Below are 27,100 nucleotides of genomic sequence, written 5' to 3'. Positions count from 1 at the left end.
TCCTCTGAATTCTTCAAGACAGCCTAAGAGAAATTGTTAGACAAAGAAAATCATGCTGTGTTCCTGAAATAAACTGAGCATATTCTGCCTTTCCTTTGCATTCCATCTTCAGTTTTCATGGGCAACTATTTCCAAGAGAACACTCTGTATTCTATCTATCTATCCCCAGACACATTTAACATCCTTTCTTTTCAAAGGTGACCTGCTGCCCTTAGGGGCCATGTTTTGAAATGCAGGCAGTGCAATAATAATAGCTAACATTTATATAACACGTTAAAGTTTGCAAAACAATTTATATATGTTACTTCATTCGATCCTCACAAAAACTATATAAAGCAAGTGAGATTATTATCCTCATTTTACAGTTGAAAGAGAAATTAAGTGATTTTTACATGGCCACATGGCCTCTAACTATCTGAGAGAGGATTTGAATTCAGGTCTTCAGTACTCCAAGGCTAGCTCTGTATCCACTGGACAACCTCTATATTAGAAGAAACCCTAAACTTATAAACAAGTGTGACTGGTTTTGAAATAGCATTGTGAATAGAGAGCTTCTTTTTGAGTCAGGAGGCCTTGGGTTCAAATCCTCCCTCTCTCAGTAGCAATGTATACAGAGGTAAAATCTCTACACCTCCTTTCATATCATGCTTACCTCATATGATGATTGTAAGACTCAAATGAGATACCATTTTATAGGGCAGAAGGCTATGTGAATCCCAAAATCCCATTCTTGGAGGGTTCTTGGGAAGATCTATTGAGATAATGTCTATAAAATGCTTTACTAAATTGTTTTCCTAGGAGTGGGGACTACTTTGGACCAAGCCACCCATATTCTCTTGTCAAACACCCACTTGTGCCCACAGGTTGAGAACATAGTCCATGGACTTCCTCTAGAGAACACATTGGTCTCCAGATTCATTGGCGTCACGTTCAACCCAAATGAACCCAGTGGCTATAGACAAACAAACCACTCTTGGCTCCAAAGCAGAATTGTTCTCTGAAATTAATTTGCTACCTATTGTGCTAGTACTTCTGGCAAAGCATTGGAAAGAGGGAGTTTATTTAGAAGACTGTAGGGGACTCAGTAGAATAATAGGATTTTTTCATGCTTCATGCTTTAAACTATGGGCGTGCTGAGAACAATCAATAGAAAAGATTATAGAATTGTCTGAGCATTACTTTAGAGTGACTAATTAATAAGGGTTAGCAAGGTGATAACTAATTAGCCAAATACTAAAGGTGCTCAAGACCTTGGATAAAACATCCCTGCTTCTTTAGAAATTTATCAAAAGATTTCCCTTTAGTCACCTAATCTAAGAGTGATAATTGTTCTCATGTCCCATAAATAAAACTTCTGGCAAACTTTGCTTATTTCAGGAGTCACATGATTACAAAATCTAGAACTGGAAGGGCTCTCTGCACCCATTTGGTCTAATTCAGATCTAAAAAAGAAATCCTACTATAATACACGGTATCCCAAAAGAAGCTTCTTTTTGATGTATGTATTTATGTATACACACACATATACACCTATGTATATGTGTATTTTATATATTCAAAATATGTTAATGTATCAACATAGTAAAGTTTTAAAATTTAGTAGCTTCAAACTGCATCAAATCTTTTAGAACATCTTGGATATATGACAATTTCGATTTCTGATACCCAAGCCTTTGTATGCCTGGAACACATTTCATCATCACTTCTACTTCTTTGAATTCCCAATTTCTTGAAGATTCAATTCAAGGACCACCCTTTTCACAAAGCCTTTCCTGATCTTTCCTAACTACTAGTGCATCCCCTTCCCAAACCATCTTGTGTTCACTCTCTATATATATTTTTAAGTATTTAAAATTATTAAAGTATTTAAAAGTCTTTCATCAAGATACAAAATCTTGGAGGTCAAGGATGTTTCTCATTCTCTCCTAATGATTCAAATCTTTCTTCTTAGTTTCCTTTTTTGAGTCTTTTAGCCAAGGACATTTCTCATTTTCTCTTAATGGTTCAAATCTTTCTTCTTAGTTTCCTTTTCTTGAGTCTTTTAGCCAAGGATGTTTCTCATTCTCCTCATAATGGTTCAAATCATTCTTCTTACTTTCCTTTTTTTGACTCTTTTAACTTTTGCATTTATATCTCAGCATTTAGCACAGTGTTTGGCACACAAGTGCTTAACAAATATTAGTTAATTAATTGATTGATTTTAGATACTTCAAAACAGTTAGCATGTCTACCTAAATCTTCTCTTCTCTTGATTATGTATCTCTAGTCCCTTCATTCATTTTCCAGGTGACTTGGGCTCAAATACTTCCACCATATTTGTTGCTCTCCTTTTAATATTCTCCAGCTTATCAATGTCTTTCTTAAACTGTGATTCTCAGAAAGGATTAGGAAGAAGTAAGGGCTAAGGCAGGGTTTGTGGGGAAAAAAATGTTGTTCTAAGTAGAGAGTGGAATGAAATGTGACTTCTTGGAATCAAGTTAAAGGTTTTGGGTCAGGAAAACAAGAGAGAGTATAGGATCACATTTAGTCAATATGAGTTTGGAGTAATTAGTAGTTAGGGGAAGAGGGTTAGGATGTTAAGTGCTCAACCTTTCACTCCAGGCACCAAACTGGGGATATTTTTTTTCTGGATGCTCTGACTGAAGTCTATCCCTCTCATTCTACCTGCTGGCTGTCTTTAGGTCTTGTGAAAGTTTTAAACACACTTATTGAATTTGTGATTAGACCTGAAAACTTATATGTTAGATAAAAAACTGGGTTTTACAAGATCTCAACAGACTGGGGAAATGAACTAAAGCCAATAGGATGAAAGAAGTATACATTTGAAAAGAATGAATAGAAAGTCCCTTCTCTGAAGTTTTATCCAAAAGCTTCATCAAGCCAATGAGGTGACCCTGAGTTTTTGAAGGCTCTGCTATCAGAACATAAACTCTGGTGGGCACTACTAAAAATTAGAAAGACTAAGTCGACAACCATGTCTGTTGTCTGAGGAGCAACTTAGCTAAATTCTGAAACTCATCTCACCAATTCCATCTTCATGATGATGAATTTTCCCACAAGATGGGATGACCACAAAATGATATTTATACTTTGACTGTAAGATGAAACCAATTCTACCAACTCCATTATTTGCCCTTTCCAAGAAAATCATAGAGATATCATTTTTAGATGTAATTTTTGATGTTTTCTATCTTCATTTACAGAAATAATGCCAACATAGATGTGATTTGTTTTCTCCAATATGATAAGCTGAAAGATATATCTACCATGCACAGTCAATAGAAGAGGTCTGGGTTCAAGGAGATTTGAGTTCAAATTTGACCTCAGATTCTTGCTGGCTGTGTGACCCTGGACAAATCACTTAACCCTGTTTGCCTACCTCAGTTTCTTCATCTGTAAAATGAGCTGGAGAAGAAAATAGCAAGTCACTACAATATCTTTGCCTAGAAAACACCAAAAGAGACCACAAAGAGTCAGGTACTACTCAAAACAATTCCACTACAGCCATTAAATTAATGTTTGTGTAAATATATATATATATATATATGTAAATTTGGTATAGAAGATGTACTAAAAACTATGAGATTCTTAGCATCCTTTGCCCTCTTTGGCCCAGTTCACCTCTATCACTGTGGAAAGAGGGGTTCACAAAGTCCTGAAAGTCATTTTATAGTTTTATCTACTTTACATGTTGATGTGACAAAAAAAATATCACAGCATCCAATTTTCAACAAGCCCCACAAATTGTAGCTAAGCTCACATTTGAAGACTTTTTATATTAATAGACACTTCCAGGGCCCTCTTCTGGCAAATACCTTCTTGAGACCCAACTTCACCATCATTACAGGAAGAAGTCTCAGACCAGAACCTTAGCAAAGACCTGAAGCAGGTGATATAGAGGCCACCTTGAGATATTTGAATAGAAGTCAGAAAAAATTTAACTTACTCTGTGTAGTCAGTCTCAGAGGGAAGAACTTGTACCAATGAAAGGACATTTTAGGGACTAATATTTTAGGTCAAGATATGGAAAAGATTTTCACCAGTTGGGTTTTTCTAACAATAGACTAGACTGTCTTGTGAAGCTCTGAGTCCATTTGTCAGAGACTTTGTAGCAGATATTCTTTCATTTGGACAGGAGGTAGATCTAGATGACAGTCACTTCTTGTTCTAAGATTCAATAATGCATAATGCTGGTATTTTAAGTAAAAAGGTCAACCTGTTTAAAGAATATTTTACAAATAAGAGAAGGAACTGATATCATCCTGAGCTGCTATGTGTAATTTAACAAATCTCTAAAGAAAAAGGAAACATTTGTCAGGATCTAAACTTTAACAAATTAGATCTATCTTTATAGCAGACACAAGAAGCCAGAGTAGGAGGCCAACATACCTGTCACATCTTTACTGACAACTACTAAATCTCTGTCCTCATCTCTCTCCCAACTTCCAGTATCATTATTTCCAACCACTATCTGCATGTACTACTAGCTCCTTAAATTCAACATGTTTCAAACTGAACTGATCTTTCCTCTTCTCACCCTCCTTCACCAGTCTCTCCTCTTTCTGACAATGTTATTTATATTAATGGGCTCACCTCTGATCTGATCACCTCGGAATCAAAACCTTGGCATCATTTTTTATTCTTCTCTCATCCTAGGCAGGACTCATTCTAGTCAGGGTTCACTACATTCAATCAGTTACAAGTACTGTCAAATTCTAACTCAATAATATCTCTAGAATCTCTTCTCTGACATTTAAGATGCCACCATCTTTGTTCAGACTTTCATTGCTTCTGGTTTGAACTGTTATAAAGAACTCTTGACCAGTCTTCCCAAGTCCATTTTCTTCCATCACCAAACTCTCAGAGCCAATTGCCAGATTAATTTTCCTAATGCACATCTCTGATTATGTCTTTGCCTCACTGAAAAATCTTTTCTAGTTCGCCATTAATTACAATAGAAAGTACAAGCTCTTTACCCTGGCATTCAATGACTTTCTTTATCTGTCTCTGATCTACTTTTCCAACCATACCATCAGACTTCTATTCAATGTTTTCCTTAATAGTCTCTAAGAACACACCTGGATTTTATGTCCTTATGTCCTGGATCAAACTGTTCATTCCATCTAATTATTTTCCAGATGCATTCCACCACACCTCAGAATCTTTATCCAATTAAAACCAATTCATCCTTGAAGTTCCAGATTAAGTAATATTTTCTTTGTGAGATTTTAACATTGGACATCATTTAATCCATCTTTCTATTCAATGGAAAAATCTCCTCCACTACATTTTTTTTTCTTTTTAGACTAAAAGAAGACTTTTGGAACTCTCTGTATTTGTTGAAAGAATAAGTAAAGGTATTAAACCCATACTAGGAGATCAAGGACAGGGCACTAGGCTGTTTTTCTAATAGAGGTGCTGACCTTAGATGAACCTATGCTTTCCTCTTGCCCTCAAAGGATAGTTAGATAGCAATAGGTAGAGGCTGAGCCTGGAGTCCAGAAGACCAGCTTCAGATATTTACAAGCTGTATAAGTAAGTCACTTCATCTCTGCCTGCCTCAGTTTCTACAGCTACAAAATGGAGGTGATGATAGTCCCTACCTCCTGAATCAAATGAAATAATATTTAAATAAATATTTTATATATTTTAATATTGACTTATTTAAATAAATATTTTATATTTTTTAATATTGACTATTTAAAATAATAGTTTAAAAGTGGTTAGCCTAATATCTAGCATAGTTAACACAATAAATGTGCTTCTTTTCTTTTGGCTCTTACCCCGCTCCCTATTCTTGTGATCAAGGGCAAAAGCAAGCTTTTGAGATATTTTTTCAGGGCTAGGAATATGGGTTTACACAGCAAAACTAACCTGCCACTAGAGCTCAAATCTCCTGATTCTGCCTTCATTTAGTGCTCTGCTCTGCTCTGTCTGACTGAGCTCACTAGCCACCAGCAATGCAATATATCTCTGTCAACTGCTCTTCTTTGAAAGGAAGAAAATTAAAAGAGGGATTTTTTTTTACTAAAAGGGAAAGAGATATAAATGGGTAGTCTGGGTTGAAGTCAAGAGTAAAGATTAGCTTGCTTGGGTCTAACCAGGACTGTTCACTAACCTAGTGCACTATACACAAGGGCTACCAGTCAATCCTCTGAAAAGCCCAAGGATTGATTGGCAGCTAATTTCTTGAGGAGCTTGATTTTTGTAAAATCCCTTTGATTAAAATAAACTATGCTTCATTTTGGGGAACGGTTAGTTATTAGTGAATGAGTTTAGTCCCAGAGATCTATTGCTTTTTGCTTCCCTTTTGAAATCTGAAAAATAAGGCAAAAATAAACAACAATAATCTCCCCTCCCCATTCAGTCATATAGCCACACTCTTAGAGAGTATTTAGAATATATTTAATAATAATATTTCATAAATATAATATATACTAATATATACAATAATAAAAGAATAATATTTAATAAGTATCAGCAGAATCTACATATATTTTTGAAAGGCTAGAATAAGAAGTTATGTCCATTGAAACCATATATAATATGAAGGAAGAAAGGAGGGATATATGCACTCTTATCGAGTACCAGGAAGTGATCACAGCCAACTGGTGAGAGGAAGGAGACCTCATGTGTCCATGATTGGGCACAAGGGAGTCTTTAAATTAAATTGGCTGATGAGAAAAGAGAAAAGGTGACACATCTGGTTGAGAACCAGAAAAAAAATTTTTAATATGGTCGGTAATGGAGCCAGAGAGGAGACTCCTGGACCAAATGATGCTTAGAGGTGTCTTTCCAAAGCCAGCATAGGGAAGTAGATGGAGGGGTTGTAATGATCAAAGAGAGAACTGGGGGGGGGGCAGCTGGGGGCAGCTGAATCAGTAGATTGAGAACCAGACCTAGAGATGGGAGGTCCAGTGTTCAAATTTGGATTCAGACACTTCCCAGCTGTGTGACCTTGGGCAAGTCACTTAGCTTAATTGCTTGGCTCTTTCTATGCTTCTGCCTTAGAACCAATACTTGGTATTGATTCTAAGATGGAAGATAAGAGTTAAAAAAAAAAAAGACCAAACTGGATGACCCTACCCACAATGAATGTTCCTATTGGTACCTCTTCATACTCATTGGTACCTCTAGGCAGAAGTATATACACATATATAATTTCTACTAAGCAGGAATTATAGAAAATATACACTACCCCTGTGGTGGCTATATTTTCAAAGCACTTGCACTTGTACTGGGGTCCCAGGCATACACAACTATGCAAATAGCCTGCTACATCTAAAAGAAGAGTTTTAGATAGAATCCCCAAAACACATGGAAGGTTTCATAATTCTAGAAATAGCCCACTTTTATACATCGCCTTGGGAAAGTCACCTAATTTCTCTCTGAGTGTCTTTCCTCACTCATGCACAGACTCACTCTGGGGACTTCTTTTCCTGCTTCTCCTTGCCAGCCTCCTTTCTCTCTCTCCCTTTTCTAGCTTTCTTCTATATGTTCTCTTTCCTGATGAAAATATCAGTTTCTTGAGGGTTAAAGATGTATTTTTTTGCTTCTGTTTTTATCTCAAATGCTTAGCCCCCTACAGGACACATAGTAATGTCTTAATAAATTCTCCACACAGACACCCTCTCTTTATCCCCCCTTCTCTCATTTTCCTTTCTCATCTCTATCTCTCCCTGTCCCTGTCTCTGTGTCTCTATCTCTGTCTGTCTCTGGACAGATGGTTTTTTCTTTTGCCCTAGCATTCTCTCTGTCCTTTAAATCTGTGCCTTCTTTGCAACTTTAAATCTTAAGTTTCCTGCAGCACTGTGAGTTTAAGTGACTTTCCCAGGGTCTCACAACCGACGTGTCAGAAACTAGATCTGGACCAAGATTGTCTTGACTCCCAAGCCCACTAGCATTCATTTTCCCTCTTGCCTCTCCTTTGGATTATTGAATTTGATTTTTTTAGGGAATATGTTAGGTGCAGGATATTTAGTAGCCCATGATGATAGAAAATGAATAATCACAGGAAGGGCATCTTTGGCTACTCCTGTGGATTTATGACAATCTGATCAGAGTGAGATGTAGCTGCCCCTCAACCCCAAAGGTCATAACATGCTATAGCTGGCTTGTTCTTTCTTCTCATTTTCCCCTCAAGCTTAAGGAGAACAAACAGTCTCTGCTGCTTACTTCAGTCCATAGAGCAATAATTAGACTCCACGAGGGTCTATGCCTAAAACAGATAAGTCATTACACTTCTCAGAATTTCCTTTCTAATTCACCCATTCTAGTCTCAAGTTTTGGAGAGTCGGCTCCATTTTCAATGGAGAAAGACAGTAGCAGGCATGGTAGCCAAGGTTGCCCAAATCAAGGTCAAAGGCTGAAATAGGTGAGTCTAAAAATCAAAGTAACCGAGGGTAAAATATGCCTGCTTGGCAGAATCCATCCCAGCTAGAAATCTTCATTAGGGCAGCGCACGCAGCATGCTGGGTTGTCTGTGTGTTTGTGCGTGCACGTATGAGCCAGAGTCTTCAGAGCTAGCCTGCAGCTCATAAATATGAGGAAGGGACAGTTTCTATAGTAACTAAGTGCTAGTTAATGAATACTCAAGTACAAAAGCTCATAAGATATTCTTAAAGTGTCGGAGCTGTCATAGGCTTTCAAGTCACTTACATGCTATCCTTTTTAATAGGATTTTTAATGAGCTCGCAGATTTGACACATTTCTGTCTGAATTCTCTCAGTCAGGAAGGAAGCCAGCCTTCTGCTGTGTATGTATACACATCCCATGAAAAGTGTGCTCCTCCTCGCTCTGGGGACCATAAGATAATGAGGAATCCAATGGGAAAGGGTCCGAGATCTAGATGGGAAATGTGCCCTTCCACCTGAAACTCTGCCCCCATGACAGCATCCTTTGTCTAGAGCAGGAGCCCCCGGTTCAGTGAACTGTCAGGCTGAATCCAGCAATATCCCATTACCTCTAACAAGGTAAATGTCCCAGATGCCCCCCCACACACACACACAAACAGCACTGTGTGTTTTTGTAGAGCAGTAACACAAGACTTATTGCCATTGACTTTTCTGGAGATTTTTTTAAATATATAAGCTAGTAGCATCTTTCATCAAAATGTCCAAATCTTCCTAATGAACTCCCACTCCCAATTCTCCAGCATCATCCATCAGCTCCTGTCCAATCCCTCGCACTCCTGTGATCTGGTGTTTTAAAACAGAATACTTCTCTTCCCTCCTCCTGATCTCTCTCCCTTCCTGGCATCAGGGTCAGAGATTGTGCTGCAAACATACAACTGAACAGCATGACTAAGTAACAATTATAATATAAACTAGGGTGGGAGGGAAAAGAGGGTGGCACATGCTACTCTGAAGAAACTAAAAATCATTAGCAAAATGCAGCAAAACCCCAGGGGTTAGCCCAGTTCCAGTTCTTATATAATGGTGCATATGCTGGATGGAAGATGTAGGCTCTTCAGTAGTGGGTAGTGGGCACCCCCTTCAGGATTTTGCTAGAATTGTTCAATCCTCAATTGCAACAGTTTCACGGCATTTTGGAGCTGAACAAGAGCAGAAAGGTCATCTCATCCAAATTCTCATTTTGTAGCTGGGGAAACTGAGGCAGAGAAGAGAGAAGTAACTTGCCCAATATCACCTTGGTCAGAGCTAAAAAATCAAGACCTTTGGATTCCCATGTAACCTAGGCAAGTTATTTCATTTCTGCTTCACTCAAATTCCTCAACTGTGGAGTAGGAATCAATACCATCTACCTCTCAATGTTGTGGTGAGGCCCAATTGAGCTAATACTTGTGAAGCACTTCACAAACATTAAGGGTCTATAGAAATACTACCTATTATTATTATTATTATGAGTTCACTATCACCCAATTCAATCATTCTATTTGAAATTGTGCAACTGACCTTTTTGATAAGTTCTAAAATCTTCATTAGGTCATTTTCTATTAGGAGATTTATTTATTTGGTTTTATTTTTGTTAATGAAAGGCATGAACTTGGACAAGTCATTTAACCTCTGGTTTGAAATTTCTTCTATAAAATGAGAATAACATTTTTGCAACTTACTACATAGTGTTCTTTTTGAGAAAGAGTGCTTTGTAAATGTTAAAAGAAGAAACATGGCTTAGTAGATAGAAAGCTAGCCCTGGGAGATTTGGATTCAAATTCTACTTCTAATGCAAAATGACTATGTGACCCTGGGAAAATAGCTATTTTAAGACAGTTGCAGATCTGCAATTGGTAAAGAGAGTTTACTTACTGGAAGTTCCCTTTATCCATGAAACTATAGATCTAGACAAATCAAAATGCCTTAAAGAACAATATAAATCTGAGGAACTATTAGATAGGAAATGCAACACAATATGATGGAAGTAACCCTGAATTTGAAAGCAAGAAAACATGTTTTTACATCTTCTTCCTTCTGTATAAATATCCTAAAATCCAGGGTTTGAAATCTTTTGGAAGAATTTTAGAAGAATCTCACCAACATCTTGAATCAGGAAGACATCTTTTGAAGAGGGAGGGTGCCAAGTATGCCTGGGGAAACCCCAAGCTGCATCAAGAGATCCAGAATGAACTCAACTAAAGGGGGTTGAACACATTTATTTTTAATGTAAATTCTTATGCCAAAGGGGAATGCCCCCTAATTGGCTTTTTGTAATTGCATCTATTAATTTTTGGTTTTGTTTTTTTTTTCTCTTCTATTTCCCTCTTGTTTCCAGGTAACTGTAATTTCCCCTTTTAAAAAAGTGCAATGTTTTATACACCTTTAGCAGGAGAATCCTTAGAAGGTATAGGCTAGTTATTTGAAAAGATTCATTGGGGAGACTAGGCATGTTAATATCCCAAGACCCTCAATTGGGGAGATTTCAACATGTTCATCTCCCCAGAGAATCACAGGGGGGATTGTGAAAGGGAATTTGTGTGTTGACTTGATCAATCAGAGATTTGAACTTCCCTTCCATTTGTTTTGAATTTGGGTCAATTGGCAACCACAAAATTGATCCCACAGGCACTGCCTTCCTGGGTGGTACCAGGGTAATTGTGGAACTGGGATTGGTTTCTGGGGAGTGACATAAGAGAGCTAGTGGGTATAGTAAGGATTTATAAGATGAGACCCAGCAGGAAGGTGTGAGGGGATTAATTTTCTAAGGCTGAGATTTGGAGACAGACACTGAGTTGTTAGGCTCTAGATTATTAGGCTAGGAAATTCTTCATCTCCTTTCTATATTTCTCTCATTTTCTTTTTATTACTAATAAATCTAGCTATTAACAGTCTTATGACTTAAGGGTTAATTATAATTTTGGCAACCATCCATTCTAACCATTATAGTGCTTATTTATTATATTATTATATTGTATATTTTATTATATATTTTATATATTAATTTTATATACTTATATTTTATTATTGGTAATAAAATATATAATATTGATATTTATACATTTATATATATATATATATATATATATATATATATATCACTCATGAGAATGGATCTCCTTGAGGGTAGGACCTCTCCCATATGCCTAGTTCTTAGTCCAGTGTCAAGTACATAATAAATTCTTAATAAGAACTCATTGACTAAGTGTAGCCTTGAAAAATCATCATGTATCTGAGCTTCAATTTCCTTACCTATAAAATAAGAGAGTTAGAGTAAATCATCTCTAAGGGCTCTGCCAGCTCTATACCAAGAATTCTTAACTGGTTCTGTGAAGTCTTAAATTTTTTTTTTGATAACTGTATTTCAGTAAATGGTTTCCTTTGTAATCTTCTGTATTTCATCTCATTTTGTTTAAAAACAGTACTCTGAGAAGAGGTCCATAGATCGTATTAGATTGACAAAGAAGAACCTTTATAATAAATCTCTCATCTCTTTGGATAACAATGGAAGGAAAAAACTCCACCAAATAAATCCATTTACTTCAGAAAATAATGCTACTACTTGGTGTGTTGTACCTTTCATTAAGGTCACTCTGATCATTGCATAAACATCAACCTATGATGAGGCTAGCTAGAAGGAGCCCTTTGCCTTCAGCCTCTCCATTCCTGCTCATCCAGTGTGACTCCATTCTTGACTCTGATTGTGACCTCAACCCTACCAAACTCCATCAGCAACCCCCTGCCTTTCCTTGCTTCTCCCTTCTCACCAGGTAGTTTGAATGTCTCCTGCTCAGCTCAGGGAATCCTACCCTCTCTGAAACTCAAGCCTGCCTCACTTCCTCAGCCTCCTGTTCACCCCATCCTGCTGATTCTTAACTTGAGGTCACAATCGCTTTCTCCCACCCTCAGGCTGTCAGATGTTGCTAGAGAAAATCATTAGGATGTGTTCCCTAAGTGATGTCATTGACTCCTACTGCTTCAATTATCACCTTTAAGAGGATGACACTGAAGTCTATGCCTCTTGCTCTGACCTCTCTCCAGAGAGCCAGACCTACATTAACAGCTGTCTGAAGTACCTTCCTGGCACCTCCAATTCAATCAATAAATCTCAAACAGAACTCCTCACCTTCTCCCAAAATAAAGGCTTGCATTTAGGAAGCATTGTCAGATTCATGAAGTACTTTATAAATGTTATCTTTATTATATCCTCACCAAAGCTATGGGAGGTGAGCTTTATTATTAGCCTTATTTTTTTTGGAAGAGGAATCTGGGACTGGTAGAAGGTAAAATGTTCCTTCCATTCCTGTTTCTGTTAACCATAAAATCAGAGATTTAATACCAGAAAAGAGAGACCTTAGAAAGCCAATCAGTTCTTCAATCCACAATTAGGAAATTCTGGTACATGGAGATTGTATCTTCTCCTAAGCCCACCTACAGATAATAAGTGACAAGAGGTGAGATTTGAACCTAGAACTCACTGATTCCAAATCCAATGCCTTCTCTTCTATGCCACATTACCTCAGGTCCAAACCACTGAGTCATCTTTGGCTCTTCCCCCTAGACCCATGTTGGCGAACCTATGGCACATGTACTATCTTTCCCCTCTCCAGTGCACCTGAGGACATTGCTGGCCCCTCTGCCCAGCAGCCCAGTGGGAGCGCTTCCTCCCTCCCCTATCTGGGGTAAGTGGAGGGCTTACATGTGGCATGAGGGTGCATGTTTAGGCACTCAGTCTCTAAAAGATTCACCATCACTGCCTTAGCCACTCAGTCATTGGACTCTACCAACTTTGTGAGCTGTCCAAAACCTTAGTTTCTGTAGGGAATTTGTTTACTGGGTTTTAGGTAGCCTCCAGAAATTGCTTGCTGGTTATAAGATCATAGATTTAGACCTGGATGAGAACTTAGAAGTCATCAAATCCAACTACCTTCCCTTTACAGGTAAGCCTAAGGCAGCTTAAATAATTTGTGCTAGGTTCCAGAACTAATAAGCATCTCAGGCAGGATTTTGCCTAAGGCCTTCCTACCTGTACTTTCTACTGCACCACCTAGCTGACCTAGCTTGTAGGTGCTAGAAAACCCAATATATGAGGTACTGAACAAAAAGGACCAGTGTTCCTCTTAACCTGCTTATTGTGTCAAAATCATGTTCTAGACAGGGATTCTCTACCTGGGGGGGGGGGGGGGTGAACTTTGAACTGTTGTTTTAGTTTTAGTTTTTTAAATAACTTTATTTCAATATAATTGATTGTCTTTGTAATCCCATATATTTTATTTCACACATTTGAAAACATTGTTTTGAGAAGGGGTTCATAGGCTAAGGAGTCCAAGAAACAAGAAAGATTAAGAACTAGAGATTAGCCTCCAGGACATCAAATTAAAGCAGAAATCCAAACCACAAATGAGCTTAATGTTCTTTCCCCCCATATAAGCAAAGATCTGGAACTAGGAAGGGAGATCATAGACCTTCCAGCCCAGCCTTCCACACTCCCACCAGATCTGACACAAAAGGCACCCAGTCAGCTAGGTGCAGTCCACCTCAAGACATACAGACATAAAGAATTGCAACTTCTCCTGATCCTAGCCTTGTTGAGGCCTTGCTCAGAGGGCAAGAGTAGCTCTCAATAAGACTCAGGAAACTATGTGAGTTTGTCCTTGGACTCTTTCTTTCCTGAGTTTGGCTGCTGAATTGCCATTAACTCTCCCACTTAGAAAAAAAAAATGTGTGAGTGTATATATGTGTATGTGTATGTATACAAATAGAAAGACAGACAGACAGGCAGATAGATAGATAGATAGATAGATAGATAGATAGATAGATGGAGATAGAGATAGAGATATGATAAAGATATAGAGATGGACAGACAGATGGGTGGATGAATAGAGATAGATAGATAGATAGATAGATAGGTAGATAGATAGATAGATGGACAGATAGATGGACAGATAGATGGATAGATAGATGAATGGATGGATATAGAGATAGAGAGATGATAGAGATAGATAGATGGACAGACAGATGGATGGATGAATGATAGATAGATAGATAGATAGATAGATAGATAGATAGATAGGTGGATAGATAGATGGACTGATGGATTGATGGATAGATGAATGGATGGATATAGAGATAGAGAGATGATAGAGATAGATAGATAGATAGATGGACAGACAGAGGGATGGATGAATGATTAGATAGATAGATAGATAGATAGATAGATAGATAGATAGATAGATAGATAGATAGATAGATAGATAGACAGATAGATATTTTTCAAATGCTAGGGAGAAAAAATAAACAGGAAAGATTGAAGATCGATTTTCACCTCTCCCTCTAGTCATGTTAGCTTTTCTTTCCCTTTACACTTTTCCCTACATAGTTCACAATATCTTCAATGTGAATAGGATAATTGATATTGATAGGTATTGATATAAAATCGATAAAACATTGATATAATATTGATATAAAATGGCCATGCTGGATGTATAAAGGCAATCCCAAAGGATTTATAGTTTTATGAATATAGTAGAAGTAATCCATTGTAATACATGCTTTGGCTGAGTAGGAGGGAGGATTGGAATTTCTGACATTGCTAAAGGACATGCACAACCAGTGGCTTCTGACTGGCTCCCATCTCTAAGGGGGATTCATGAAAGAGAATTAGACAATGAACAAAGAAGAGTAATCCTCTTAATAGACCTTAAAAGGTGCAACTTTGGCAGCAAGCAAATGGGTTGTCAAGGAGAAACTGAGCTTGGATCTTAGACCCCTAGCTGCTGTTTCTGCTTCATATTTCTTTCTCTGGGCACATGTAACCAAAAAGAAATAAAAAAGAATAGACTTTTAAGGAATCTTTCTCTCAGGACTTCCTCAGTCAGAATTATTAGCAACAAGAGTTTTCTGTAACAATGCCCTTCTCAAAGAAGATGATCACCCATAGGAAGGTGAGCTCAATCTATATCCTGGATGACCAGAAAATATAGGTTTTGAGGGAGCTCTCTGGATAGTGCAGGACCAAGGTGAAGGTGATTTAGCTATTCAATGGTCTTAGTATTTCATGTTTTGCGTATTTGCCTCCTAAAAGGACAAAAGAGGAGTTATGGATTACTGTTTCAAGTTTTCAGTCTTTGTCATTGCATGTTTGTGAATCTTTTATGTTTTAAGCATTTCTTTTACGTAGAGAAAAAGTAACTCATCAATATCTGGCCTCCAGTGAGTGTCTTTCTGATCCCTTCAGGGGCCCCTAGACTAGACCCAAAGCCTAAGCCTCCAGGGTGATGTTGTATAGAGCTAGAGATAATGGGAAGGGGGGGGGGGGAAGAACCTGATCCCTCCCTTCAGAGACCAGGCTCTTCCAGGGATGAATTCAGTGTACATGATTCCAGAACTGGGGATTCTTCATGAGAGATGATACTCCAGCCCCAGTAGGCCAATGGATTTGCAATTACACAAATTTATGGGAATACCTACTATTCTAACTATGACTTAGAAAATAAGTCCTAGGGGTGCCCGAAAGATGTGGAAGATAAAGAACATGATTACACTTGTATCAGAGGAGGAATTTAAATCCACATCTTGCTGACTCTAGACCCAGCCCTTGACTCACTGCCCTTATACCATATACTAGATTCAAGAAAGTAATTAGAAATTATAAATAAGAATTAGCCTTTGACATATAAAAGATTTTGAGAAAATATGAGTTATTATTGCAAAAGACCCCAACGACTGCCCACTTTGAAAAAAAAGATTAATTTATAGACTCACATCTGACAGGTTGTAGTTCAACTGGATCCTTAGTGATCCCAGGTTCATATATGAGTACCATTTTTGTTTTGTTTTCTACCAAACATGATTTCATGAGTAGAGGGCATCCCACTGAGGAAATGCCTCCAATCCAAGCAGATCAGCACCTACTCTGTAATTTGTAATCCAAGAAAAGTACTCAGAGCACTCAAAGATGAAGTGACTTGCCCAGGATCACTTAATCAATACATATTAGAGGTGAGAATTGAACCCAGAGTCTTCTTGATTCTGTGTCCTGCTCTCTACATAATCCATTGAAGAAAAGTGAATCTAATAACTGTTAAACTGCAAAGAATTTTTTTAATGTGGATGTTTCTGCCCTACTTACTGCTTTTCTTGTCATAATTGTTTGTTTCTATGTAAAGATGAAATCGCTCCTTGAAAATATCATTATTTAGATATCCTTTTTATCCAACATTAAATATAATATCACAAGATTCACAGGCAGTCATCTGAGAAATCCTAGGAAGCTTCATTGAGTGGTTGATGAAGGAATTTGGTATGTTTCTGATTAGCAAAGACCCAAAGTGGAGAATAGAACTAAATGAGGTGCTACAATTCCTCAAGAAATAATAGCAGTAAAATTGTGTCATTTAATATTTGGACTAATAAACAAGAAATGAACCATAAAAGTTAACTGAATATAATGATACCAAGTCAAAATGTAATGCATTCAAAATCATAAACTGAGATACTAAAATGTAAATATAGATAAATATGTATTATGTAATATCTGGATAGTGATTAGAAAGGCATCTCTGATCTTAGTGTGTATATATATATATAAGTCAACCCCTTTGCTACATCTTAGAGAATTGGCCAGAGAACTAAGGTAAATGACTTATCTAGGGTGACAGAACCAATATTTATCAGACAGGACTTGAACATAAAATGTCTTGGCTCTAAAGTCAGCTCTTTATCCGCCAAACAATACTTTCTCTACCCATAACATGTAAATGCAGTAAATATTATTTTAAAAGCTAAACATTTTGCTTATTATGTTTACCCCAAAAGTAAACATAAGGAAATTCAAAAGTCCAATTTTCCTTAATCACCACTGCATAATGTTAAGGACAGAGAATGGGTAAGAAAGAAGGGTTTAAAATGCAGAGAGATAAATGGAAAACAGACAACCACAAAAACTCTGAGTTTGGCTTTAATCCAGTTCTTCAATTTGAATTGAAGACATTTTCTGGGAGTCAACTGTGGTGGGGTTTAAGGTACAGTTGGGAAGGGAAGCACACCTGGATCTTGACACACTATTCACAAGGAAAACTTAGAGCTAGGGGAGAAAAACAAAAGACAGAACTATGTCACGACAATTGGAAGCTAAAACTTGTGAGAAATGAAGGGATCTAAATTTATGTAGTCCAGAAGCCAGATGAGTCAAGGAGACAAAACCAGTCTATAAATACCCTCAACATAACAATATAAGGTAAAAGAAGTAAGTGCATTATTCAGAGTTCAGGCCATTTCTCCTTGTCTAATTGTCTAGGGAAGATAGTGCCCCAACTCAATACTCTGCACCTAATTTGGAAATTACAGGCAGTGAGAGAGATCCTAAAGAACAGTGTTTTAGGCATCAGTGTCAAAGACTTTGGGGTCTAATTTAAATAAAAACGACTGGGAGAGGTTGATTGGACTCTTTCACAGTAACAGGAATGAGAATACAAAACAGATTTGCATAAAAAATTATCAGCTTTTTAGCAGATCAGCAAACATAAATCATTCTGTTGGTATTCTAACACTAAACATGGTGACTTCTTTTTTTAAGAAAACTAAAATTTTATAGATCTCTTTTGTTGTTCTATCATCTAATTTCTCTGAGTGGTTTCATACATTTTTTTTTAAACCCTTACCTTCCATCTTGGAGTCAATACTGTGTATTGGTTCCAAGGCAGAAGAGTGGTAAGGGCTAGGCAATGGGGGTTAAGTGACTTGCCCAGGGTCACACAGCTGGGAAGTGTCTGAGGCCAGATTTAAACCTAGAACCTCCCATTTCTAGACCTGACTCTCAATCCACTGAGTTACCCAGCTGCCCCCCTGGCTTCCTAAATTTACCGGAAAGTTCCTCTGTTTTTATTAAAGGGCAACACCATGATACAGTGATGAGTGTTGGGTAAAGAGTCATAAAATCTGGATTCCAGTCCCAAGTTCTGAACAGGACACTTTAGGAGCAACTATGTGGCTCAATAGATAGAGTGCCAGGCCTGGAATAAGAAGGACCTGGGTTCAAATCTGATCTCGGATACTTCCTAACTGTGTGACCCTGGGCAAGTCACTTAAATACATTTGCCTAACCTTTGCCCTTCTGACTTAGAGTTGTTACTAGGCTAGAAAGTAAGGGTTAAAAAAAGAGACATTTTACTGTCTTGCAATTGAATTTGTTCATCAAATAGTGCTATCACCCTGGGACAGCCCCAAGACAATCAAGTCTTGACTATTGCAGTTGCCTTTTGGTTGGTCTGCCTGCCACAATTCTCTTCCTACTCCAGTCCACCCTCCACTCAGCTATCAAAATGAGCTTTTAAACTCCCAGGTCTGACCATGCCATTCCCTCCCTTCCAGATCCCCATCCAGTTAATTCTGGTGGCACCCTATCAGCACCAAGATCAAACATAAAAATTTTTCATTCACATTCAAAGTTCTTCATAATCTGCCCCTTTCCTGCCTTTCCAGGCTTCTTATACCTGAAGTTTCCCCTCCAGGGACACTGACTTTCTTGCTGTTTCTCACTCAAAGCAATCCATTCCCCTACTTCAGGAATTTTTACTCTCTGTCCCCCATGTTTGGAATGGTCTTCCCTGCTCATCTCTGCCTCCTGGCTTCCTTGGCTCCATTGGAGTCCTAGCAAAAAAATCCCACCTTCTACAAGAAGCTTCCCAAGCCTCATTTAATATTAGTGATTTCCTTCTATTGATTATCTCTAATTTATCTATTATAGATCCTGTTTGTACATAAGATACTGGCACGTTGTCTCCCCCATTAGGCTGCAGGCTTTTTGAGAGAGGAGATTATTTTTTGCCTGTCTTTGTCCAGTGCCTGGACAGTTATAGTGCCTGGACAGAGGAGGCATTTAATAAATGTTCATTGACTGACTGATAATGACTTCACAGTAGTTATGAGCTTCCTACAATTATATTTATACAATATTATATATATAATATTATAATAGATCTAAATTATCTAATATTATAATATTAAAATATCTAATATTATATAATAGATGTAAATATATATATATATATATATTTTTTTTTTAGAGCTAGAAGGGATTATCTAGTCTTTCTCATTTTGCAGGTGAGGGAAATGAGTCTCAGAAAGAAATGACTTGCCCAAGTCACCCAAACAGAGCTGGAACTCAGGTCCTCTGACTAAAGCCAGTACTCTTTTCCATTGTACCACAAACCAAATAAAAGGATATATGGGAAATCTTTTGGGTAAAAAAAAAAAAGGATTATGAGCTGTATATATGCATAATAGAAGTATTCCTATAGATCTAGAAGGTGTTTTCAAATAGATTAATATTGTCATTTACTGCTTCTTTTCTCTATTGTAGGAAAAGATAACTTCTAAAATTATCCTGAGCTTTCCGGAGAGAGTACTGTTATCTCCTTAAGCCAAACAAACCATTTAAAAAAACCTTATCTGGTCACAGCAACTCAGGAAGCCACCTGATCTCTGAAAGACATTGCCTGGGCCAGGCTTCTATGACTTAGCCCACAATATCTATCATATTATGGCACTGGAAATGTAAAAGCTTGTGGGAAAAATATAGCCATATCAAGGCCATAAATTATCCTAGACTCTTTTTTTTTTGGCAAATATTTAAATATTCTTCCTAAAAACAAATTGTATTAGCACTAGAAATAAACAGAAAAGTTAAGGACAAATAGCCTTAACCACTCAGGATCCCCAGATCAGGGTCAGAGCCAAAAGGTAAGATGAAAAGCACTGAGATAATGTAACAACTGAATAATCATTCCTCTGATGACTGGTTCATGAAATCACCCCTTTAATCAAAATTGATGAAATACCCAGCTTTGTGCTGAGTGATGTATTTCATGCTGAGAATAAAAATATAAGTCCCTTTAAGGCACTGACCTTTCATATGGACCAAGCTGAGGTTGAGAGAAGCAGAAAAAGGTACTTTTGTGTAAAGAAAAAGTTAAAATCGCCTGGCAAAGGAAATAAGGTATTGTCTCTCTCATAGCTGAACCCTAGTTTGGTACCTGAAAAGAGTAGGAAAAGAATTCTGATCTAGTAAAAACCACTAAAATATGCGTGTATAGAAACATAATCTTCAGATGGAATTGGGGAAGTCTGGGGCAGAAAATGAATGTGGCACAAATATAAAGACTTAAGTAACCTTGTAAAGGATATAGGATGATACCTGGTTTGCATGTGAACAGGCTGATGAATTTTAAAAGGCAGAGAAAGAACTTTTGTTTCTTAAAAACTGATAAAATGTAAATATGAAGAAACAGCTTTCAAGACAGAGACTGAGATGGAGGATTGTTTTGAAAACAGATTAACAGATTTTGTTCCCTCAGCTCATTTGCATGTAATTGTTTTAAGACTTAAGAGGATAAAACTCATAAGATGAAAAAGTTACATATCTGTTTGGAGACTAAGGGTTGATTAAATAAGAACTTGATTTCACAGGGGAGATTTGCTGAGTTTTTAACCTTATAAGTGATGGATGGATTTTGAGTACCAGAATGCTCTTATTTAAGGCATTGAATGTATGTGAAGACAATTGAAGAACTGAGTAAGAAAGACTCAGAAGGGATTGGGAAAGTATCCTTGTGGCAACTGTTTGAAGAAATTATCAACAGGAACACTAAGCTGACAAGAAAGCTTTGGCTTCTAGCTTCTAATTAGCCAAATCAAGAATGGAGTTCATTTGGGGGGGGGGGGGGAATTGGTTCTCTCTACTCACTCTCCTTTGGTACCCTTCAAGTAGGAGAATTTTCCAGAAGCTTTGAGTGTTCTTTGCAGCCTTCTCTTGTTAGAGAAGGAAAACAGAGGAAGGAGAAAGCCAGCCTTTGTAGCTATTTTGTTGTAGAGGAGGAAATGCTGAGCTGTAACTGAACAAAGAAAAATTGAGATGGATGAAGGACTGACCAAGATCATTTGCCTTGATCATTGAGTCAAAATTTTAATCTTCACAATGCTGAGAAGTAGGGGAAGTTGTTTGGTTGCTTTTTAGTAGTGTCCAACTCTTCATGACCCCATTTGGGGTTTTCTTGGCAAAGATCCTGGAGCGGTCTGTCATTGCCTTCCCTGGTTCATTTTATAGATGAGGAAACTGAGGCAAACAGGTGAAGACACTTGCCCAAGGTTATATAATAGTAAGTATCTGAGGCTAGACTTGAATTCTGGAAGATGAGTCTTGCTGACTGCAGATCCACCCCTCTATCCATGCCATTGCCTAGCTATTATTAGGAACTATTCTTATCCCCATTTTATAATTGGATTTGGCTGGTTTATATAGCTCAGAGAAAACCAGTTAGCCTAGGGATGTTTGCAATTCTTTGCCTTAAAGGGAGCCATTTGCCACTGGGTGACACACAGGATGGAGTGCTAGCCCTGGAGTCCAGAAGACCTGATTTCAAATCTGACCTCAGACATTAGCTTTGTGACTCTGGGCAAATTACTTAATCCTTTTTTCCCTCAGTTTCTTCATCTATAAGTGAGCTGGAGAAGGAAATGGGGAACCACTCAGTTTTTGTTTTTGTTTTTGTTTTTGCCAAGAAAACTTTAAATGGGAACACACAGAGTTGGATCATAACTGAAACAATTCAACAACAGCAAATTCACCAATTCAATAGTATAACTTTTTCAACATTCTTTAAAGGTTAATTGTAGGTTGAAAAAGCTTTGGAAACTGTTTCATCATGTCCAAAATAGAATAGGATTTACTCAGCTGGAAAGCACTGAAGATCAGCAGATCAGCAGTTAGCAAAGAAGTGACTTTGTGTGAGACAAATATTCCTGAATGTAAGACCAGTTACATCCAAGCCAGCAGTTCGGAGTTGGGAATTAGCCTGATACATGGGTTTTCTTCCTTCATATGCTTCCCTGTCAGACTTTCATGTGCCCATTCTCCTCCACAAATACTGAGTGTATTGCTGGAAAAGTATGATGTAGGCTTATGTATGAGTAATGTATTTATCATTCCTACATTTGGTTTAATATATGAGTACCTATGAGGGTATTATTATTTATTTTTACTAAATAAATAATTGTATTTAAAGGTGCCATTTTTATGAGTGTCTAACTAGTGCAAATGGAATTAAAATTGGGGCTGAAGAGCTAAAATGACGAATTTGGTGAATGTATTTTTCATCCTCTTTCCACTTCGCCCCCTGCAAGATGAGATAGTTTAAGTATAACCACATGGTGGTTCTTTTGGAGAACCAAAACCTGTTGGCAAGAGAGGTAATGCCCTAAATACTGACCTTATATAAACGTGACCCAAAGTAAAAAATGAAGTAGCTCTTGCCCTTGAAGAGTTTACATGCTTTGGGGAGTTATTCTATAATAATATTAACTATCATTAAAAGTTAATAATAATACTAATGGGTAGAATTGCTTTAGCACTTTAAGGCTCACCAAGTGTTTTACAAATATCTCATTTTTTTTATTTTCCCAACAACCCTGGGAAATAAAGGCTATTGCTGTATTTTCTCCATTTTACATTTGAGGAAACTAGTCTCCCAAAGAATCACAGGGAGAATTGTGAAGATAGAATTATCTCTTTGTCTTTAATGAAACAAATCAGCAACCTTTAACTCAAGAACTCAAAGCTCCCCTACTCAACCCTTAAGTAAGAGAGTTCACAAGTCAAAAACTCTCACCTCCAAAGGGGACTGCCCAGTCGAGGATAGGACTAAGCAAATTGGTTTCTATGAAGAAGGGGAAGAGACAGGAAATAATGTGGAAAAGGAACATGAAAGAAGATATGAGCATGGCCTTCTCTACCATTCCTTTCCTGACGTTTGGCAAGATTGTTTCTAGAGATTCCTACCTTGGCTTTGGAGGATACTCTTTCCCTGGATTCTGTGTGGGTGAGTGGAGCTACTTTCTTTTCCTTGGAATCATTCTGGCATTGGTGGAACTTTGGCTGAAGACATCACTAGTACTTCTGACTTAGGATTACCAGTAAATCCATGTGCAGATGGGGACATGTAAGCCTCTTCTGGGGGCTGAACTGGACTTCACCAGAGAAGGGCTGGTAGACTTGTTAAGGCTCTGTCTTTTTTCTACATTTCCCACTTTCACTTTTTCTACCTTGTTGTAAATAAAATCTGCTAACAGTCATTTTGATTTAGGGGCTAAAATTTTATAAATGGCGACCACTGTTATAACTCTCATATTAAGTCAAAACCCTATTTTTAATCCTTACATTTTCCCAGCATCACAAAGCTAGCTATGTGTCAAAGACTGGATTTGATTTCAAGTCCTCTTGACTCCAGGTCTCGCACTCTATCTACTGTGCCACCTTTATGTTCATAACTCTCAGATCAACAAAGCACCACAGAGTAATCCAACCCTTTCATTTTGAAACTATTAAGAAAATAACTAGAGTCTCAAATGCTGCCCATTAGCACCTTTAGGTGTTTTTTTAATGAATGGTATATTTATACTATTTATAGTCCATGAATCACAGAATTGGCAATGAGGAGTAGACTAAGATATTTCATTAAAGTCCAGGAAACATCATGCTACTACTGTGACTGGTCACCTATGTGCATCTGTTACTGCGTTGGGGAAACTACAAGTTCTGGAGCTTGGAGAAACCTCTATAATCATTTAATCCAAAAATTGTCAGTGTGATCTAGGGATACTTGGGGGTCTTCAAGACCTTTCCAGGATGTTTGTGAAAACAAAATTATTTTCATCGTAATACTAAGTCATTTTTATTTCTAATATAGTAATTTTCAATAGATATAACTCACATAAACAAAAGTTCTTTATGAATTCTTCAATAATATTTAATCATTTAAAGGGCTCTTGAGACCAAATAAATTTGCAAGATGTACAAGACATACCATCTCCCACCTCTTGTCTTTGCACCACCAGCCCCTCAAGCCTGAATGCTCTCCTCTACCTTTCTAATCTCTGTCTCTTTGATCCTCAAGAACCCTTAGTGGCTCTAATCAAGTGCCATCAAGTTGTGGAGTTTTTCCTGATTTTTCTATTGAGGACCACTTTCTCCTCTCCACTTCCCCAGTCACTTTACATTTACTTTGTACATGTCCTATATTAGTTACTATAAACATATTGAATCCCTGCAGTAGGACTCAAGCCCCTTGAAGACAGGAGCTGGTTTTATCTTTGTCTCCATAGTGCCTACCTTTGTGCCAGGCACAGAGCAGGCTTTTCATAAATTCTTATTGTTTGGTTGGTTAAATGATGGAGAACAACTCCTTTCTCTAGTCCCCCATAAAGCCCAGAAGTATGTGACCTTGTGCCTTACCTTGTAGCTTTTGGATCCCAAATAACAATGTCAGCATCAGATCCTACAGCAATTCTTCCTTTCCTTGGATAGAGATTAAAGATTTTAGCAGCATTGGTGCTGGTGACAGCAACAAATCGATTTTCATCCATTTTGCCACTATGCTGTAATATAGTTCAAAAACAAACAAAAAAAATCACTCCAACAAGGAAATATGCTGATAATTTCCCACTTTGACTACCTTTAAGGTTTGCAAATCACTTTTCTATATATTATCTCACTGGATATTCATGGTGACCCTGAGAAGGCACATACTATTATAATCTCCATTTTGGAGAAGAGGAAATTGAGACTGAAAAGTTAATTAATTTATTTAGTGTCACACCACTAATAAGAATCTGAGAAGGAATTCTAACTCAAATCTTCAAGATTATAGGTCTAGCATTCTATCCACTGTGCTATCAATATTATATTGAATATCTTATGCTAGAGTGCTCAGCTTATTTTGGGCTGTTCTTTAGTCTCAAACAACTGCACCATGATCCAGACCATGTAATACAATAATTGATTCCCGAATGATTTCTTTTAACTTTAGAGATTAATTAGCTTAACCCTTTCATTTTATAAGAGAAGAAACCGAGACCCAAAGACTGCCCATGGGCAGTAAGCAGCTGAGTTGGGACATGAACTCGTGTCTTCTGGGGTCTAAATCTAGATTAATTTCTGCTACATCATGAATGCTCCCTAGCCACAACCATGTGCTAAGCACAAAGGTCTTGAGATTTTAGAGTCAATGTCTAGGTCTTCTCTCCATGTCAATCTTTTTCTGTGTACTCCTTATGTCATGGAGGCTACCATGGATTCTGGGACAGACTCTGTCAATACAAGTTGAGCTTTGGCAAGTGCTATAATGCTGGAAAAGTTCCAGACATGGACCCAACAACAAACTTCATCTCTAGCATCTGCAGATCAATCAGCCTAGCTATGCCAGGAAAAGCCCATTCATCAGGTTAGCTTTGGATGATGAATTTTTTGGCCATGGAAACTAAAAAGAAAAATAACCACATCAACCTCATCTGCTATGGCATCTGAAGGTTAGGGATCTAAGATGGTGTGATGGGTATCCACATCAATGAATCCTATGTCTTTGGCATATAAGGAATATCAGCTTGGAAAAAATGATAATCTCACTGTCTCTCATGTTTATCAAAACCATAGAGAATCTGCATCTGTAGTCAGCTAAGCATGAGTAATAACATCTGCAGTCCCTGTGCTGGTGATATTTTGCATTTTTGTTAAAATGATCATTTCCGAGTAATTCAATGAGTGAGGATGGATGAAATCCTCTTGTCTCAGATTAAAAAATATGTTATTTCTCCATGACTCATGTTTCAGGAAGGCCTGACCTTTTCCTTGCAAGCCTATTACCTGTAAGTCCAAAGTACAATTGGAGTTCAGAGGACTATAGCCCCCAATGTAACAGGGATGATCCATCAATCTAAAGAACAAATCAGGGAAAGAAGATGGTGACATGGGGAAGTGCCATCTTCAGTAGTTCACAAACCACAGTTAGACTTCCTTGCCTTTTCTGGAGACCTCAGACATCACTCAGGCTACAAGGTGATCCAGAGGCATGGTCCTGACAATGAGGGCCTCCTCTGTGTCTTCTCAAGAGGCTACCAAACTAAAATACTATCAGTGAAAATAATCTATAAATAGGAATTGTGTCACATCATTAAAGTTGATGACAATAAATAGGGTGATATTTGTTATGACAATAGCAAAGATAAAGGTAGCAACCCTTATGGAACTGGGTTGGAGGGGGAGTGTGGCTGAAAGGGAAAGAGAAAACATTGGACAGGAATAATTTGTAAGTTGCCTTTTCTTTTCAAAGAGAAATATTTATTAAGTGCAGGCTTTTTGCCAGGCACTAGCTTTACAAATATTTTATATAATCCCTACAACAAACCCAGGAGGTGGGTGCTATAATAATAATAATAATTATTATTATTATTATTATTATTCCTATTTTATAGCTGAGGAAACTCAGCAAATGAAGGTTAAGTAGTAAATGGCTGAAAGTAGATTTGAACTTGGATCCTGCTGATTCCAAGCCCTGGGCTTTATCTACTTAACCACCCATCTGCCTTCCTGACATAGTGGCCATAGGTATTCCAACTCTCTCTCCCTCCTCTAATTATAAGTTTTTTAACCCTTACCTTCCATCTTAGAATCACTACTGTGTATTGGTTCCAAGGCAGAAGAGTGGTAAGGGCTAGGCAATGGGGGTGAGGTGACTTGCTCAGGGTCACACAGCTAAGAAGTGTCTGAGGCCATATTTGAACCAGGACCTCCTGTCTCTAGGCCTGGCTCTCCTATCCAGCTGTCCCTCCCCCCAAAAATTTTAAGTTTTCTAATTTGGAAAAATTCTCATTGGATA

At 37.7% G+C, this 27,100-nt stretch overlaps 1 protein-coding gene across 1 annotated transcript in view; it reads right to left on the bottom strand.

The window, feature by feature from the left end:
* Positions 1 to 27,100, bottom strand: part of DPYS (dihydropyrimidinase) — a 134,018-nt gene that overhangs the window by 36,865 nt on the left and 70,053 nt on the right. Inside the window, exon 7 of the mRNA XM_007488204.3 lies at positions 24,682 to 24,824. Within this exon, the coding sequence (XP_007488266.1) occupies positions 24,682 to 24,824 (143 nt within the window). The remainder of the gene's footprint in view (positions 1 to 24,681; positions 24,825 to 27,100) is intronic.

Source organism: Monodelphis domestica, chromosome 3 (genome assembly GCF_027887165.1).
Source record: "Monodelphis domestica isolate mMonDom1 chromosome 3, mMonDom1.pri, whole genome shotgun sequence".
In the NCBI taxonomy this organism is placed as follows: Eukaryota; Metazoa; Chordata; class Mammalia; order Didelphimorphia; family Didelphidae; genus Monodelphis; species Monodelphis domestica.
Note: the sequence above shows the minus strand (reverse complement) of the source record. Positions and strands in the feature narration are given on the sequence as shown.